Source organism: Xiphophorus maculatus, chromosome 23 (assembly GCF_002775205.1).
Source record: "Xiphophorus maculatus strain JP 163 A chromosome 23, X_maculatus-5.0-male, whole genome shotgun sequence".
Taxonomy (NCBI): Eukaryota; Metazoa; Chordata; class Actinopteri; order Cyprinodontiformes; family Poeciliidae; genus Xiphophorus; species Xiphophorus maculatus.
In genome coordinates this window covers 2,188,492-2,207,479 of record NC_036465.1, presented here as the reverse complement: position 1 = coordinate 2,207,479, position 18,988 = coordinate 2,188,492, and the positions used below count along the sequence as shown (strand labels likewise).

The 18,988-nt window shown below is 37.5% G+C and overlaps 2 protein-coding genes across 2 annotated transcripts; one reads left to right on the top strand and one right to left on the bottom strand.

Moving 5' to 3' along the window:
* Nucleotides 1-1,449: 1,449 nt before the first annotated feature.
* On the top strand, nt 1,450-6,597 carry tdo2 (tryptophan 2,3-dioxygenase). The gene is made up of 12 exons (XM_005800590.2): nt 1,450-1,561; nt 1,699-1,801; nt 1,902-1,992; nt 2,133-2,203; nt 2,472-2,599; nt 2,695-2,881; nt 2,999-3,106; nt 3,218-3,329; nt 3,476-3,533; nt 4,077-4,156; nt 5,089-5,179; nt 5,392-6,597. Exons 1-12 carry the CDS (start codon nt 1,527-1,529, stop codon nt 5,543-5,545), a joined length of 1,218 nt encoding a protein of 405 aa, XP_005800647.1. The 5' UTR covers nt 1,450-1,526; the 3' UTR covers nt 5,546-6,597.
* ctso (cathepsin O) lies at nt 5,887-18,169 on the bottom strand. Its single transcript, XM_005800591.2, has 8 exons — nt 17,909-18,169; nt 16,474-16,579; nt 16,129-16,253; nt 12,877-13,044; nt 12,660-12,781; nt 8,329-8,492; nt 6,834-6,926; nt 5,887-6,730 (listed from the first exon to the last, which is right to left on the bottom strand). The coding sequence occupies exons 1-8, from the start codon at nt 18,077-18,079 to the stop codon at nt 6,696-6,698; spliced, it is 984 nt and encodes a 327-aa protein (XP_005800648.1). The 5' UTR covers nt 18,080-18,169; the 3' UTR covers nt 5,887-6,695.
* Between the last annotated feature and the right edge of the window lie 819 nt (nt 18,170-18,988).

The window sequence follows — 18,988 nt, the reverse complement described above, 5'->3', positions numbered from 1 at the left end:
TGCATAAGATTAGAAAAGAAAATGGAAGATAAGACATTTTGTGTAAATGTGCTCATCTGGTATTGTAGAGACATGTAAATACACTGCTCAAAAAAATAAAGGGAACACTTAAACAGGTGTTTAACACTTAAAGTGTTCCCTTTATTTTTTTGAGCAGTATATAATGGCAACAAACTTATTCACACTCCTTCAATTTTTCTGATTTTGTTACATTACTGATTTATTTCAGATGGATTTGAGTATATTTTTTCTCAGCAATCTACACACATATGAATGATCTCATTATATCTTAAACTCATATTGTTGAGGAACTCTGGGTTGCAATCACACCTTTAAGTCATCTCAGGAATATCTTCACATGCTTAGTAAAGACATTCCTGCTTTACTTAGTAAACCTGTTTTGATCATTTTCCTCCCGTTCTTCTCTGCAGAACCTTTCAAACCGAGTCAGGCTGGTTGGTCACAACCATGTTTAGCTTCACTCCAGGGTCACTCTGGGACAATTCAATTCTGTTTATTTCTATAGAGCCAATTCACAACACACCCTACTTAAGAGAGTTAAAGGATTTTTTTTTTATCATTTAGTTTTCTTTCTAAGGAAACCCAGCAGATTGCATTGAATCATTGACTTGCACTAATCCACTAATCCTGTAGTAGTACTCAGCGACTTGCAAACTCATTGACTTTGCAGTAATTCCTCATCCAGAGAATTCACACAGCGACATTGGAGAGGAAAATTACCCTTTAACAGAAAGAAACCTCCAGCAGAACCAACTTCTATCTGGCCTCTACAATTAAGGCCTGAATGGCCTTCTGGAAGGAGCGCTCATTTCTGTGGAGTTAGTAACAAACACATCTTGAACATGTCAATCCAAACTGTTTTGTGTCTAATTTTTTTTAAAAAGAAAACTGAACACTAACTGGTTCTAGAATAAGTCTATAATGTAAAAAATGTAGAAGTGAAGGGGGGTCAATACGTTCTACTGGTTCTGTAAATGATAGATGGATTTTTCTTCATTAGGAGCCAAAACCCATCACCAAAACAACCACGGAGTTAAACAGTCAGGAGGTTCTAGACCTGTCCAATTGATCTCTAAGGAGGACGAAGGAAGAAAGAACTGAAATAGAAACAGAATGAAACAATCAGAACTACCTGTTGGGTTCTGCTGCAGATGATGTTCTCCTGTAAGCTGCAGTGAAGGTGAGCCTCGTTTCCTATCCAGCTTTTTATGTCAAACTTCCATGTTTTCAGTTGACACCAAAAATAATCCAGTTTGATTTCATTAAAAAAAAAATCAGCCACTGTGAACTTTTATCTTTTTTTTTTTGGTAACACAAAGTCCAGATTGTAACCAGAGTTCAAGATAAACACAGACAGCATGGGACAAATAGAGGCGGGTCGGATGGTGACCGACTGATTGGATGAGTTGCATCTTTAAAAACTCAGACTGAGTTGAAGACCGTTTTAGTAAATTTTGATAAAACAAAGAGGAACACATCTCTGCTGCAACAGACTAGGATAAACCATGAGTCGATGCCCGTACTTTGAGAAGAAACATTTGTATGTTTCAGTTATCATATTTAAGGACTTTTATTTCTTTTTTCACATTTTGCATACACAGTAAAATGCAAGCCTGTTCATTTCTGTTGATAAAAAAAAGTCCAAATGACTGAGGGCTGCCTTCTGTCATATTGCAGGTTATTCAAAAGTAAACCTTCTATTGAAGAAAGCCAGGATGCCTCGCAGGCAGGGGCAGACAAGGACAGTAAAGGAAGAATCATCTATGGAGACTACCTGCAGGTAAAACAACAAGACTTACATTTTATCTTTGGGACGTTTTTAAGAAAGAAACTTAGAAACCAACCATTTGCTGTTTGCTTTACTTAATTTTAAACCTCAGCTGGACAAAATAACCACAGCTCAAGTGTTGCAAAGTGAACTGCAAGGCAATAAAATCCACGATGAGCATCTTTTCATCGTCACCCACCAAGGTACCATTCAATATGTCTTACTGGTGTTTAAACAAGCAGAAAATTATTTACCTGAAAGTTGATGACCTACTTCACTGTTGACAGCTGAGCATCTGATGCAGATGTATTTATGTTGTTGAAACCTTTGATTTTTATTTCAGCCTATGAACTGTGGTTCAAGCAGATTCTTTTTGAGCTCGATTCGGTGCGGGAGATTTTCATCAGCGGACATGTAAGTCACACAGAAAAGAATATTTTGTACTGACAGATTTAGAGCCTCAATATTTAAGGTTTCAAACTGTTCACAAGAGTCAGATCTCAGTGTCTGACTGAATTAAAGTTACCTTTAAATTTAGAGCTCAGGCAGATAAAAACAAGAAAGTCTAATTGCCCCAAAACCGATACACGTTTCATTACTACTACAGCTTCTTTCTCTTAGGAGGTTTTTGGAGACCGTATTGTCATTATTGGTCAAGTCATATGTTTTTTTATTCCCTAAGGTTAGAGATGAACGCAACATGCTCAAAGTCAACACACGGATTCACCGGATAGTAATGATCTTCAGACTGCTGGTCGACCAATTCGCAGTTCTGGAAACAATGACAGCGCTGGATTTCTTTGACTTCAGGTAAACTCATTAGCAACCTCATGAATAACTATATGTTTAGGCGCTATGTCTTTAATGAATTGCTTGTGGATGTTTATTTGATCTTGTGTCTGCAGGACGTACCTGACTTCCGCTTCTGGGTTTGAAAGCCTTCAGTTTCGACTTCTGGAGAACAAAATCGGGGTGCAGGACAACCTGAGGGTTCCTTACAACCGACGGCATTACAAGGACTACATTAAAGGGGATGACACTGAGACGCTTCTAGAGACAGAGCAAGAGCCAACACTTCTGAAGCTGGTTGAGGTTCGTCTCAGTCCTTCTTGCCATTGATTCCCCACCACGTTAATTCACATAACTGTGTGGTTGGACTTGCTCTGAGCAGGGAATAAATGGCATAAAACCTTTGGGCCTTTCTTTCAGGAGTGGCTGGAGAGAACGCCTGGCTTGGAAGTGGATGGATTCAATTTCTGGGAACGGCTTGAAATCAATATATTTGACGGGCTGAATGTGGAGGAAAAGAAAATCGAGGTAAGAAATAACTTCAGCTCCCAGAACAAACTTTACCAGCTTCGCCCCGAAGTGCATGGATGATTGACAGAACTTGGTTTTTTTGTTTGCGGGCATTGTTTATTTTTGTAGAAAATGCCAGAGTCAGAGGAGAAGGAGAAGCTGATGGTTGAGGTCGTCCAACAGAGAGAGCACTTCATGTCCCTATTTGATGAAAAGCGTCATGAACATCTGGTCAGCAAAGGTAGCCGTTTAATCAGACTGTTGGAAATATTCTGTGTTCAACGTTTCCTCAAAACTGAGTCCTGTCGAGTTTGAACTTTTGCAACACTAATAAAGTAAATTTATGTTGCTTCAAATTAATTAATATATTTTGTTTTTGCTAACAAGGGGAAAGGCGGCTGTCTTACAAGGCTTTACAAGGTGCTCTGATGATTTACTTCTACAGGTAAGTTAAGCTTTTCTTTGTGTTTCTCCACCTTTAATTCTCTAGTGAAACTGCAGCATTTACACCATATTATTACACTTCATACATTACTTTTTATATCTGGAAGGTGTTGGCACCTCCAAAGGGACTAACTTAAGAACATCTCAGTGCAAGTTCCAGAGGCAGGGGTGCTCATTAATTCCTCCCCATAACATTTCCATATCACAAGCCCGGTTCTGAAACCTTGTCAGCCAGGCGACACCTACAGCACTAGTAAGGAGGTCTTGAGGAAACTTCAACAGTCTGAGCATGTCTGTCAGATTTTCCTAAAGGTGTCGTAGCTGCGTAACACATGTGATAAGGACAGAATGTCACATGAGGCTCATTAAGGCTTCAGCAGAGCTAACAAAGTCATCCGGCAGCAACTGCACAGTGATAATTAGTGCAAAACTGCCGAGGTTGTTGGTGGTGCACAGGAGACAGCTGCTCTCATTTTACTCCCATTAAAATTTAGAAGGATTTTCATGAGATGTTTAAAACATCAAACCTTCCTTTACCTTTCAGGGAAGAGCCAAGGTTCCAGGTTCCCTTCCAGCTGCTCACATCCCTCATGGACATGGACACCCTCATGACAAAATGGAGATGTAAGTATTTCTATGGGACTTTCTGCATATACCGTGTCAGCAACAGAGTGTTTTAGTTAGCTTAAAGCCAGAACTGGATAAACAGATCTGGCTGTTCATCCATATAGTTTCAATAGAGACTATATGATATTAAAAAGTGACTCAGATTAGATGTCCATAAACCTGGAAATGTAGAAAAAACAATAAAGAGGATGATATTGAGGTAAAAAGGAAAAGGGTATATGGTTTTCAAAGTGTTTTTTTTTTTTTTTACAAAAAAAAAAAATATATATATATATATATATATATATATATATATATATATGTTTCCATTTATATTCATCCCTCTTCATTTTAATAAAAAATAAAAAATGACCTTAATAAAATTCAATGCAAACAACGACAGAATTAGAAAATTCCACTTGTGAGTAATTTAATCTTGGTATAACAGGTAATGGTGCGAGGTGGGAGTACAGTAAAAACAAATCCAAATTTTATTAGTTGCAAGAAGAAAGATATGAAGAAAAGCCTTGAGAAGTTCGCCACAAGCTATGCAGCAGGCACAGCAAACATGTGGCGTTCTCGTCAGATGGGTTTAAAATTTTATTTTTTTGGCTTACATGCAAGATTGAAACGTAAGAATGAAAGCATTGGTATGTGTTGTAGTTTTCTATTTTGCAAAGAAGAGGCAAAATCTCTTCTTTGCCTTAGAGGTTTAGAGAAACACCCCCGATCAATGGAGCTGAACACAAATGGATTGTAAATTAACTTTTGAGCTGATATATTCTTTTCAATTATGTGTCACTTTGTGTTGGTGTATCACATAAAATCCTAACATGAAAAAATGTAAAATAGTTAAAGGGATATAAATACTTTAACAGTGCACTGGAAGTGGCAGCACAAATGATATCAAACCAAAGATTTTTACTTTTTTTTCTTGTTCTCCCTTCAAGACAACCATGTGTGCATAGTACATCGAATGATTGGCAGCAAAGCAGGCACGGGGGGCTCATCAGGCTACCACTACTTAAGATCCACTGTCAGGTATTGTTTAATTTTAACTTCAGTCTCTTGACTGCAAACATCACTCTGCAGAGCCCATCCAAGATGATTTAGATAAGGACAGAACTGAGATACTCTTATCGAACAATAACCTATTTCTCAGATGTTGTTTCCCAGAAAGTTTGGACTTTTCAGAGCAACAGCATTTTTCTGTAGTGTCCAACTTACAACTACATGATGTTCTTTCTCTTTAGTGACCGCTACAAAGTGTTTGTGGATCTATTTAACCTGGCAACGTTCCTGGTGCCTCGTCACTGGGTGCCCAAACTGAACCCCAACGTTCACACCTTCCTGTACATGGCCGAGTGCTGCGACAGCTCCTACTGCAGCAGCGAGGACTCGGACTAGGAGTTCATCTCAGCCGTCTGTTATGGCTTCCCTTCGCTGTGACAGAGATCGCAGCCGGGGAGTTATTTGCCAAGTGTGTAGGTGTAGGGAGCCCCTGTGTTGGGCCAATATATGCATGAGTCAGAGCATCACTCTGACTTAAAGTTGATTCAACTTTACTTTACTCAAGACCAATAAACATTGTAGTAAACTTCATGTAAGTAAGTAAAATGATGAACCTATTGTTTTATACCAAGTTAAATGGATGTAAAGGTGACTTACTGAGTGTATAAAGAAAAAGATAAGATTGAACTGAGTAGTTAGGCTTGTAAATATTAAGCTTTAGCATGTGGTAAAAATAAACCACAAAAATAAAACGAGTCGTAGAGCTTGTGACATAATGTCTGACATTAAATATTTCACGATACCGAATCAAGCTATTTTACTTTAATCTTGTCTCAGAGTCACAGTGCGGCAGACGGCTCCTTGATTAGACCTGCTCAGATGTTCCCTCAGTAACTGTTATATAAATGAAGAAGAACTGACCTGGAGGCAAGCGGATCAGTGGGTGGAATGATCAAACCTTACGCAGAGGGACAACGCTGCCGGGTTTTACAGAACGCCTTTCATGTCAGCATGTCACAGCGGGCCGCTACAGACAAACCGAGATGCACCTTCAGTGAAACAAAGTGTAAATAAGATGAAATCTCAAGCATAAAAATGTCAATGTCTAAAGCAGGAACATTTGCACTGCTTAAATATGATGATATCAAAGAGAAGCCATGAATTATTACATAATCCTAATGATGTAGCTCTTTCAGATGTTTTGTATAGTATTCTGCATAATTTGGTAATGTATTTATCTACTAATTCATTATATATTTGTATAGAAGAATTATGAGCTCTAAAATGTGTTTTGTATTTAATAAGCTGCATGTATTTTGCATAGTGAAAATACTTTTATTGTGTCACAGTTTGTTGTTATAATCCAACAGTTGCAAACATATGAGGAGATTTATTTGTTTTTGTGACACAAGATGGCTACATTTCAATAAAAGCATTATCCACAGTGACACTGAAGACGAGCAGATGACTTATTTCATTTTGGCAACGGGAAGCAGCCGCATGCAGTGACTCACACAAACCCATCTGACTCAAATATAAACTGTCATCAAAGAAAAACAGCTGCCACAGAATCTGCGATACCTGGGAAGAAACCCAAAAAGAAAAGCGTGATTAACACTTTAGGAGAACAACAGACTGCATTAATGCATCAAAACGTGCAAAAAGATGAAGGAGATTAACTCACCACAGATGTTGCTACCGATTTTTACATAAACGTAACCCTGATCTCCCCATGTCGTTCCCCAGGAGTTCTGTACAATCCAGTAAGGTATTTCTCCTAGGAGACAAAACATGAATTTCATCAGCTTGATATGTTGTTTGTGTTTATGCCTTTACATAAATACTGTTTTCTTTCTATAATACACCATAAATAAGACTGTGTTAAATTATTCAAACTGAGAAATATGAAAATCAGTTGGGGGTCTTCTATGGTAGGAATTTAATATGAGGGTAAATAGCTACAGTTAAAGAAAACTCAAACTGCTCTTTTTACTTTTTTAGGCAAGTCAGAATTACCAAAACTATTCCAGTTTGCCAAAAGCCACAATAATGAAAGAATATCAGATTTATTTATTAATGTCTTCAAAACCAGAAGTTTGCATACAGAATGATTATTGCCTCTTTAAAAGTCACAGATCTTGTGAAGATACTGTTGAAGATGGAAAGACAATGAAACAGGTCCTGTACTGACATGGGCTGAAAGGCCGCTCAGAAAGGAGGAAGCAAAACACAAAGAGAACCATAACTAGCCAACTGGACGCCTTCACCATCCTAACTGTGAAATAAGGTGGTGGCAGCATCATGATGAGCAGCTGCTTTGCTGCAGGTGGAAATGATGTGCTTTATAAAATAGATGACATAATGAGGAAAGAACATTATGTAAAGAATATTGACACAACATCTAAAGACATCAGCCGGGAAGTTAAAGGTTGGGTCCAAATGGGTCTTCCCAATGGACAATGACTCCATACAAGTAAACCCAAAACATCTGACCGGTCATAGAGTTGAAAGGTAATTACACCACATACTAAGGAAAGTATGTAAACTTCTTTATTTTAATGGCATTGATAAATAAATCTGACAAATTGTTTTCTCTTAGTTTTGGCTTTTACCAAATAGTAATAATTTATTATTATTATAGTAAATATAATAATATTTGATTCTAACTGACCTAAAACAAGAGAAGTTTGGTCTGATTTCACTTCAGACAGTGAGAAAAGAAAGGTGCAAGTCTTTCTTTTCGATGTATGTACATTTCTAGTTTCAACTGTGAATTCATCAACTGGTTAGAGGAATAACTGAACTGGATTAGGTTTGGAAAAACAAATATTGGCTCCACACTCCATTTTCTTTAGCATCGGAGCCCCTGATGTTGATCATTTCAACAGACTGGAAGAGAATCTAACAAATTAAGTGACTGGAAATTTGGTCTGGAATAAAAGAGTAAACTTAGCATCCCCTTTATTTTCAAACGTGAGGAACAAAACGCAAGGAACTAAAATCCTCACATCTTAGTTCCACGATCTCTGAATAATATATTCCCCTTAGTGACACAGTGGGCCTCATATTGTTCTCCCGCAGCACTAATTTGCGTAAATTACTTTTACAGCCCACATTATCTAAAGCAGAATACAGAGCCACATAAATGTTCCCGTTGCATGTAGTGCAGGAGTTTGTACCAGTTGTGTCGTATCCAACAACCAGGACAGCATGGTTGGACCATTGGCTGGAGCAGTGGTGCTGGATAATACCTCCCAGGTAATCCTGCCAACTGACAGCATCCACGATGGCAGCCAAAGGACCAAACTGCACCAGCTGACCCATCATTGCCTCCTCTTGACCACTGTGGAAGAAAATTACAGAAGCATATTCTCTATGGGTGGCTTCTTTGGCCTTTTGATTAACTTGCTATTTGAAGAACATGAGAAAGTCAGAGAGCTGAACATGTGCTGAAAGCTTTAAAGATTCTTCAAACATCTGAAAGATGGACATGCTTCTGCCATCTTCTCACTATTAAAGTTGATCTACTATCCATATTTCTCATTAGTACATCTGCTTTTGAACAAATATGACATATATTCTCTTTTCTTCTACAGTGAGCATATGCAGGCCCCCTTCTGTTGCCCCTTCCTGTCATCCCGCCAGACGATTCCCACTGGGGGAATCTGTGATGCCCTCCGCTGCCAGGCTCATTACATGTCGTCCATAGGGCCTCTTTCTATGTGACGAACTATTCTGAAAAGCCACTTTGACTTTGTCATGGTGTTTGTGTTTCGCTGTGCTGCAGTAAAGATCTGAAGACGTCCCACTCCTGAAGACAGGGGGCAGGTCAAAAGAGACATTTTCATGCTAGATCAGAGAATTGTTGAAAAGGGTAAAACGAGTAATTCAAGTGGTAGCGTGACATTGGCATTTACTCCGACTGAAGATCATCTTTACTTTGCTTTAAGTTGTCTTAACAAGGCCAGGCTGCGCTTGCGGAAAATTCAGAGGAAGTTTCATTGACAAAGATAAATTTGGAGTCATAAGGGACAAAAACAATCCACAAATGGGATTAGCACAGAAAATAAGAATAAATTCAAAACACAAATAATAGCATATTCAACTCTCACACTTGCAGTTAATGAGAATAATGAGCTGTAAACTTCCTTCAATGTAGAAAATTGCCAAATGATAGAAATGCACTGATTGCAGTTTTCTAGTTGAACATCAACCTTTAAAAAGCCTCACCTGTCAATTCCAAAGTTTTTGTTGTTTAACTGACTGTCAGGTGTTATAAGGTCACAATACACCTTCACTGTTGCGCTTTTATTTAAACAAAAACAATACCCATGAAACACTACCAACTTGCTTTAACTAGAAACAAGGTAGGGATCTGAAATATGAATAAAAACGTTCAGAGAATTGCTGTCCAAACTACTAAGTTAAAATAAAAATCAGTTCCTTTAGTCTTTTATTTTTCACCTTAAACTTTTTTCAACCCTCTCTCAAATCCTTTATTAGTTCCAGAGGAAACTTAAATGTCAATGTAATTCATGCTATTCAAGTTTCTTCAAACTTACTTCTCTAGCTTGTTTGTGTCCAGGTGAACACAGAGGTATTTATTCTCCTCCATCACCCCCACTTCCTCTCCCATGAGGGATCTAACCCAGTTTCTTCTGAAATCTACAATCATCTCTTTTGTTTTGTTAGAAAATAAGTCACAGCCACAGAAAACTGGCTAAACGTGAGATTTAATGAAGGTCTATGATAGCAGCAGAAAGCAGCAGCTCTGCCCTGCTTGAGTTTGATTTAAAGTACTCTGATTCCATTGGGGGCTCAGAAGGATTTTCTGCTATTATTTAAGAACCTGAAGTTCAATTACTACTGAAAATTATGACCTTGGTTTCCCTTAATCTTCTCTCAGCCTGAGATCTCTAAATCTTTTTAGTTATTTTATTAGGCAGGCTCATACAGAGCCGTGGAAAAGTGCTGTATAAATAAAGTGCTTGAATGTTCTCATGTCACGTTAAAAACCACCAACTTTAGCATATTTTATTATGTTTTTATGTGAGTGACAGACCAACACCAAGTGGGGTATAATCATAGAGCAGAAGGGAAATTATACACGGTTTACAAAATGTTTCAAAATACAAATCTGAAAAATGTGGCATGCCTTTGTATTCAGAGCTCTAGTGTTTTTGCAACAAAAGCACCTAACACCCCCCATCCCTCCCCAAAAGCTCAGTTTTGGTCTCATCTGAGCAGAGCACATTTTGGGAACCAGTGCAGGTTTATTACATTTGTAGCCAGAGAAAGTCTGCAAATCACAGCTTTCTGTGAGTCCTGCTCATCCTGACCTCCTTGGACAAACATGGCTGTTGATAAACATCACAGTGAACTTCACTCAGAACTATGAACAGATCAATACAAATTCTGGAAAGTTGGAGCGTTGCTTCACGATGTCGTCAGTCTCTGTGCTCATGGTGGTTTTTACGGCTCGGACTGGAGGCAGAAAGATTTCTCTGACATCTAACAGAACACACCTTTTGAAAAGCGGAACAACTTTCATGCTTCTGGTGTTTATTCCTTTTATTTTTTTCCCAGCTAGCTCACACATTTTCAGAATATATTAGTTTTTCTTGAATCATTTTGCTTTCTGAACACAGATGCGAGGCGAACACGTCCATCTGATGGAGATCCAGGGTCCTGCAGTAGCAGCGCAAATCTGCTCTCAAGTGAAACACTTGAACTCTTCCTTTTTCAGCTGCCAATTGCTGTGTTCTGCTAAGCAGAGGCTTATAAGACTCTTTGCCTGGATGACAGTCCAGGCCAGCTGGTGGCAACACAAACCAGTGGGCATTTGGCCACGGTCATCACTCATCCTCCCATTTCCCTGGCAAGTGATTTATGCGTCTCCTTTGCACGTGAGATGATTACAACTAGCAGATTTATTACCAGGCCGACTGGTTTTTATTATTGTTGCTTTTTCACTGAATTTCCTTTTGAAGGACCCTTAAAAATAAACAGTAACTGAAAAAGCATCCAATTATGCTTATAGCCTTCTGTGTCTGGTTTTATCGTCTACATCTATAGCATTGCATATTTTATCAAGGAGTGGTATCAACATCTCTTTAAACATTGAGCTTAAACATAGGCACTGTGAGTGAAAACTATCATTCAGCATATGTGATGTTTCAAATATATTTACAGTCTTACAGTTGAAGAAGATGACATTTTCTTTTGGAAAAATGTCGTCCGTAAATTAAAGCTCAATTAAAACCATCTTCCCATCATGAGTAAACAAATATTTTTGCCTCTCATTAGCCATAACACCTGACTCAGACAGAAACACCTTTGTGCTACTGAGCTATCAGAACCTGTGTTGACAGACTGATCACGGTGGTTTGTGGTCTGTGATTGGACAGGACAAATACTACACCCTCTGTACTTTTTTCCTCTTTAACCACCAAGTTAAAATTCAGAATTACATTCATTGTTAGCTTTTACTATATATAACTAAAACCAAATATGTGCATGTAGATATTAAATCAGACTAAATTTTTACTTTTTAAGGTCAGTTAGGATTACCAGGATTATTTTCAGTTGCTAAATGACAGAAAATCTGTTATTGTTTTAATTACTTTTTCCTAAAAGTCAGATGTTTACATACATTTCCTTAGTGATTTGTAGAATTTATGATTTATGACTTGGATATCCTTCCACAAACTTTCCACAATAGTTTGCTGTAATTTGGACCCATTGATGGCCACACCAAAACACTGACTTTGTTGTCTTTAGCCCCCTTGTAACCACTTTGGCTGGATGCTTAAGGTCATTGTCTATTTGGAAGGCAAGTTTGAGCCCAAAATTAAAACTTCAAAGCTCATATCATGAAACGTTGCTTCAATATTTCCACACAAGCTCCTGTCCTCATGAAAGCAGATATTATGTGAGGTGCACAAAACCTTCCTGCAACAAAATAAAAAAAGACCTCATACTTCACGGTTGGGATGGTGTTCTTGGGTCTGTAAACTCACTGTAACATTGATCAATCCAACCAAACACTTTGGTTTAAGACCAATTAATCTCTGGATAATAAACTAACTAAATAAACAGAATGTGATTTGTTTTTTTATGTTGCTTTTGGAATAATAGTTTCTTTGTAGTGAGTGGCCTTTCAGCCCGGGACGGTATCGAACCGGCACTGTGGATTACAGTTTCAGGAGTTACACAATTCTCTTCCTAATGTCTTCACTAATATATCTAAATAAAAATTTGTAATGTCACCAAAGAAAGCAGTGTGTATGAGAAGGATGCCTTAAAATGCATCAAAATTAATTAAAGGCACAGCAATCTAGTCAGTGCAATTAAACTTTTGAATATGAAGACAGTAATTAAAAAAAAACTGGAATAATGTTAGTAATCCTGACTGGTTGGATTAATGTCAGACAAATAGAAATGAGTGATTTTAATGCCATATATATGTAGTTTCAGCTGCTCATTGTGCTTTAAAACGTTTATCTCTTACCTGAAGCTATGCAGGGAAAAGTTCCTCACAGCAACACCCTCATGTGTTGGGGAGAAGAAATGGCACATTCCGGTTTTGGCCTTGTATGGATAGTCTGAGTGACTCACCAGCTTCACTCTGGTCTACATTATAAAGAACATGTCAGTTTGAGCCATAAATTTAAGGAACATGTTAACAGTCATTTCTGTTTCAACTTGTAATGCAGTGCAAACCTCACCTGTTTTAACCAAGCGAGAGCGTGGGAGGGCGAGCCTCCATTGCAGCCCTCATTTTTATAGGAGCAGTCGACAACTTGCTGCACACTGAGCTGCTCCAGCTGCGAGCCTCCCATAGCATGAACGGCCTGTATAGCACCAACTGTGCTAAACGCCCAGCAACTCCCACACTACAAAACAAGGAAACAGTGAAATAAGGTAAGGGGCTAAATATTGCCAATGAAACATTTAGTCTGATAGCATTTATTTTCCATGGAATTGTAGAGGTGGGTGATGCCTTTGTGCAAAAATCAGTCCCACACATATAAAGTCTCTGAGTTCAGATGAAAACTGAATCTGTAGCAGAAAATATTTGTTAAATTACAATAAATTAACATTAATACATTTTCAAATCTAATTCTTTTGCTATATTGAATCATAAAAGATGGATGAGATGACTAAACCAAATGAACTGTGACTAATTGCTTTCTGCTGCCACCTACTGACAGAAACACTTTATAACTAAATTCTTGGGGAAAATTTAAATGAATAAACTCCACTCTCATCTATTAGCGACATTATGAAGAAATACATAGAGCCAGCTGTTACTCAAGCTTTAGAGAGACGATCATTTCTAATATTCATAAAGCATAAAGTAATTCTTGTAATAAAAATGGATAGAAGTCGATTTCATTCCCTTCCAGAAACCAGTAGCTATTTCATTCAGAGCATGCAATACCTTATTATGCGGAGAAATAGTTTTTTTTCCTTCCCCTCTTTAATATTTTAACAAATTATATTCTTCACACCGCATGGAGATCACTACATCATGTTCACTCCCTCAGCAGAAATTCTCATAAATATTATGAACCGTTTGCTGTCTGAAACACTTTATTTATTTATTTTTTATCAAAGTGGTTCTATGGCTTAAAATCAATACAGAAGCTAAATTCAATCCTGATTGCCTGGACTGGAGATAAGTATGCACCAAGCATACAAAATATTAAAGCCATCTGTGAGCACTGAAATGCACCCAGGCTATAAATGAGGAATCAAGACAAGGAAACTTTGAGTAGAGAAGAGTTTATCTGATGTAATTGACTTGATATTTGGTGTCTGTGTGCATGGCATCGTGTTTTATCTTCTGCCTATAAATTAATCTTGCGTGGGTACCGAGCCCAGGAAGGACCACAGACAAGCCAGACAATAAGAAATGTGGGCAGATAAACTGCAGGCGAGCTGAGGTAGGTGAGTGCAGAGACTCGGGTCGTTTACAGAGTCTCCCAGGAGCTCTAAACTTTCCCTGTACTCAAAAGGATGAAATATACACCATGTTATCATGCAGCATTCTCCTGTATAGGTTACGTCTCTCCCTTAGGAGAAGTGCTTTCGAGTGAAAATATCATCCCCCGCAGCAAATTGACTTACTAAAGAGATAAAGGACAAAAAGAGCAAAAAGTGAACCTTCATAAAGGACATGCAACAACTCCATTTCACTAAGCCTAGTTCTTTTGGAGCCCAGGTCCCTTCTGCTCGTTGAGCTGAAGTCTCAAAGGCTTGGTTTGTCATCGTTTCATTGCTTTTCCTTAACGATTGAACTCCCCTGCCACTCAAATATGTATTCTGTCCATTACTACTGCAGATGAATGTTTGACCTTCAGCTGAACTCTCCAAGACTAAAATTGATTTGCAGAAGGGAGAACTCTCTGTGCACTCGTCGTAAATCTTAGTTTGAGACTTCTAAATATATCCAAGATGAGGGGAAGGTGATTTGGGTGTGAAAATGTGAAAGTTTCCAACATGCATTCATTTAAAAAGTTTAAATACTTGGCAATTATTTATACTATTACCAAAATAATTAAAGACTAAGTGGAACTTAGGATTTTGAACTGCATAACTGTACTTAAGAGTACAGTAGCTGCAAATCAGATATTTCAGGAGGGATGAGTTGTCCCTCCTGATATTGAAAGTAGATGCGCAAATCCAGGGCTGAAAAATACCAACCCTGTTTCACACATGAAGCAAAAATACAGACTTGATAAGTGAGAATGCGTGCACCTGTACGGCACCACTGACCTGCCGTATATATCTGCATTTTGGAGACAGGAGGAGCTGGCGAGGCAGATGGTGAGGTGACGAACTGAAGCCAGATTGTTGAAACTAAATGTGTGAACCTCTCGCACCGTAATTTCATTTCAAACTGCGACGTGGTAAAATATCTATTTTATGATAAACATTCAAACTTATGCTTTCCATTTTAAACGGAACGGCAGCTAAAGTCTGAAATTAAAATTTCCACTAAAGCCCTGAGCTGAACTTTCTGCCACTAACGTTCACTGTGAGCTGTGGAGAGCACAGCAGCTGCTGAAATGTGGAGAAGCTGCAGGAATGTGGCAGGTGGCGGCTTTCAGTAAGGTCAACCTTGGTTTTTTTGCCAGTACTAACTGAAATCCTTTCACTCCACCCACATTAACCAGGTTAACTGAAGAAATTACCATCTGTTTGAAAAATCTAATCATAAAACCAAATAATATAATTAAACAGCATTCAATTACTGCACATGTATTATTACATTAGAGTCTAGTTTAAAAGATCAAATTTTCCTTGTGTACAAACGAAGACGTTGCAAAGGTAAGTGATTTGTAAATATTTTAATTTTACTTGAATGTATTCACATTTTTTCAAGTTGAAAACAAAAAACTCAAATTAACTTTACTGAGATCTGATGTGACAAACACAAAGCTGTGCATCATTGTGACAAAGAAAACATTTTAGTCAAAGTTTTCTAACCTTCTTAAAAAAACAAAATCTGAAAGGTGTGGCATGCATTTGTATTCAGCCCCCACCTTCCATGTCAGCTTTAGGTCATTTGGGGTTCATCTCTACTGGCTTTGCAAATTCAAACTAAAATATTTGCGCTTTCTCCTTACATAACAGCTCAAGTTTAGAAAACGGATGGAGATTTTCTGAACAGCAGTTATCCAGGTACAGACTTTGACTAGGTCATTCTAGCACATAAATACATGTGACACTAAACCATTTTATTGCAGCTCTGGCCGTATGTCTAGTGTCATTATCCTGTTGCAAAGTAAACCTCTGTTCCAGTCTCCCGAAAGGTGCAAATAAATTTTTTGATTACTATTTTGTTATGACCAAAGGATTGCCATTAGCAAATTTTAATGTGATGAACTAATCCACGTTGTTTATTTCTGTTGACAGTGATTTGAGTGTAACAGCCATCCAGTATATCCATCATCTGTCTGTATTAACCTTACCGCTAATTGGTTCTGGACTGGTGCCACCACTCCCTTATCCCTCCAGTCATATTTGGCCGGGAGCCCCGCTCTGGTCGATCCAACGAAGCCAGGAGCACTGCTGCTTTCTGCTCGAAGGTAAACATCTGCAAACAAAGATCCAGTCCAGACTCAATCCTGGATACAAAGATCCACTTTAACAATGGTTCTTCCCTCTAGAGCCAGACAACATGACTAAACACATTTAGAAGAAGTGATTTGATAAAAGATCTTCACCATGTCTTAACTTGCTAGTTTACAGACACTCAGTACATGCAACTTATTCAATTCTGCAAGCTTCAAATCCACAAGGAATTTTCCTCTCACCCTTAAATTCCATCTGTGAAAGGTCAGAGAACTGGTTAATGCCATATGTAGCAGACTGTGTCTGCCTGGAAAATGAGTTCAGGTATAGATGTCGCACTGCAGCATTCTGTAAAAACACACGGAACACAAATGCTGGATGATAGTTAACCAAGTAAAGCAACGTTGAAATATTTTCTAGGAATACAGAAAGACAGAGGGAAAAAGAACAGAAAGAAAAAGAAGGAAAAACAACAAGGGGAAAAACAGAAAAATACAAAAAATAAAATACACATTTTTAAATATTCTCATTAGATTAAAAAAGCAAAACAATGGATGTGGAGTGAAACTGTACATGATAACAACCAAAACAATATTATTCATTTATCACATATTTTAAAATATTTGCATTGTGTTACATTAGATTGTAAGATGGTTAAACATCAGTAATGTCTTGTCACAACTGGAAACTTAAATGTTTTTCATTAGGATTTTTTGTGACAGAGCAAAACAAAGAAGAGGTCTGCAATGTGGCTCCAGAGCCACCAGGCACTTTGGCCCCTCCACTGTGGTTCTTACAAAACCAAATAGGTCATTAATTATAAAGAGTATAAGGTTTAGCAGCTAACGAATATCTAGAACAGAGAGCACCAATGGTACAAGGACTGCAAATATTTGCATTGCAAAGTTTCTCTCACAACCTGTTTCACATTTTGCTACAACTGGAAACTTGAATGTTTTTCATTAGGATTTTTTGTGACAGAGAACAAAACATCTTGTAAAGTGTGATATAAATCCTATAAAGCATCACACTATGCGCTTTATATTTTTAACATATTTATTGAAAGGGTTTACTCTGCTGAAAATATATATATATTTTTCCCCCTCAGTGAAACTTCGATTAATTTTGTTATAAAACAAAACAAATTAATTTAATTTCCTTTAAAAATAATTAATTTTTGGACATGTTTTTAAAATCTTTTTCTGTCGCTTTGGTATTTAGGAGAAAGTGGTTCTTTTATTTGCAAAGATTGCTGACCCCTGTGTTAGAGGACGCAATAGTCTAAATATACACCTAAATATAACTTTATAGATTTTTTTTTTCCCACAATATTAAAATTGTGAATACGGTTCCACTTCCAATTACGGACATTGTTTTGCTTTGTCACATAAACGTCCAATAAAACACTTTAGGACTTGTGGCTGTAAATTCAAACAGGTATGAATGATTTAGCAGGACACTAAATAATTTGAACTTCAAGTTTTGAACTTTTGCAGGAAATGAACTGCGCCGCTATTTTTACAACTTTACGTGTCGGATTGTGTTTTTCCTGAACAGAAAGCAGGTAACCGTTTGTTTAGCTTCCACACAGTTGCATGCTTAGTTTAGAACAGTCTCGAGTTAAAACAGGACAAAAATTTTCTCTCTATCTCTTCCTCATCATCTCCAATCTCTTACCTGAAAATTGCTTTGACGACGGCTAAATTCCTCACTGTTGACTTCATACAAACGGTGAAACTTCTTCCTGAACGAGTAGAAATCAATCCCAGACCCATTTAAATTAGCAACACTTTCACCAAAACAAGCAGCAGTAACTAAAATAACCGAAAACATTTGCAAAACCGCCATTAGACGAATAAAAAGCAGCTCAACACGGAGAGGTAAACACAGGAAGAAAGGCCGTTTGATGTTCGCGGAAAAGGTGTTCGGTCACGCTGCGCGCACGCGCAGAACTACAGAGGCGTTTCCAGGGAAACGCTGACAATTTCGCTCCAGAGAGCTGGTGTAAAAACAACCTGTTAAAAATGATAATATCACAGTTCAAACCAAATCCATTATCACTTCTTCCAGGATCAACCAATCAGTTCTTATAATGTAGTCTGCAGGTTACATTTACCGCGGGGTGATTTACAGATAAAAACAAACATGTCTGACAGGATGAGAAAACAGAAGTGTTGTGAAATGGATACAGATTCCAGGAACTGATGATGGCATACTGATAAGTACAGTAGCAGTACAGTAACTGTTATAAAAAAAAGAAAATAAGTATTAAATATGGTAAAGTAGTTGTAAGACTAATTTAAACTAATGCAATGAATATATTTTAACTTTTTATTTATTTTTTAATATATAATTTTTATTTTCTTATATATCTAATAGTCATTTGCACATATTGTTGAACATTCCTTTTAATCTGAGAATGCTGAGTTGAATAACTGTACAGTATTATTTTTCATTGTAAATTTGATCTTATTGCACAGTCTCTCCTCTTATTTATGCCTTTTTCTTTTGTGCGACTATGCATGCTTCCACTTATGCTTAATCTGGTGTTTTCACTCATGTGGGATATTAAATACAATTTCTATTCTATTCTATTCTATTCTATTCTATTCTATTCTATTCTAAGCCAAACCAAATTGAACATTTCGCTTTTAAATCCACCAGAAGATCCATAAAATATAATTGTATCAATGTTTTTTTTCTTTGCTCTTTTCCTAATATGTTTAATTACTTTTACCCTCTAGTGAGTATTTATTG

Excerpts from the sequence above, each read along its gene's own strand:
- tdo2 (XM_005800590.2), top strand. The coding sequence starts at position 1,527 with ATGAGTCGATGCCCGTACTTTGAGAAGAAACATTT. Across the intron at positions 3,330-3,475 it reads TGAACATCTGGTCAGCAAAG|GGGAAAGGCGGCTGTCTTAC; the intron begins GTAGCCGTTTAA and ends TTTGCTAACAAG. Across the intron at positions 3,534-4,076 it reads CTGATGATTTACTTCTACAG|GGAAGAGCCAAGGTTCCAGG; the intron begins GTAAGTTAAGCT and ends TTTACCTTTCAG.
- ctso (XM_005800591.2), bottom strand. The coding sequence starts at position 18,079 with ATGGCGGTTTTGCAAATGTTTTCGGTTATTTTAGTTACTGCTGCTTGT. Across the intron at positions 13,045-16,128 it reads CAGTCCAGAACCAATTAGCG|TGTGGGAGTTGCTGGGCGTT; the intron begins GTAAGGTTAATA and ends CTTGTTTTGTAG. Across the intron at positions 12,782-12,876 it reads CTCTCGCTTGGTTAAAACAG|ACCAGAGTGAAGCTGGTGAG; the intron begins GTGAGGTTTGCA and ends TTTATAATGTAG.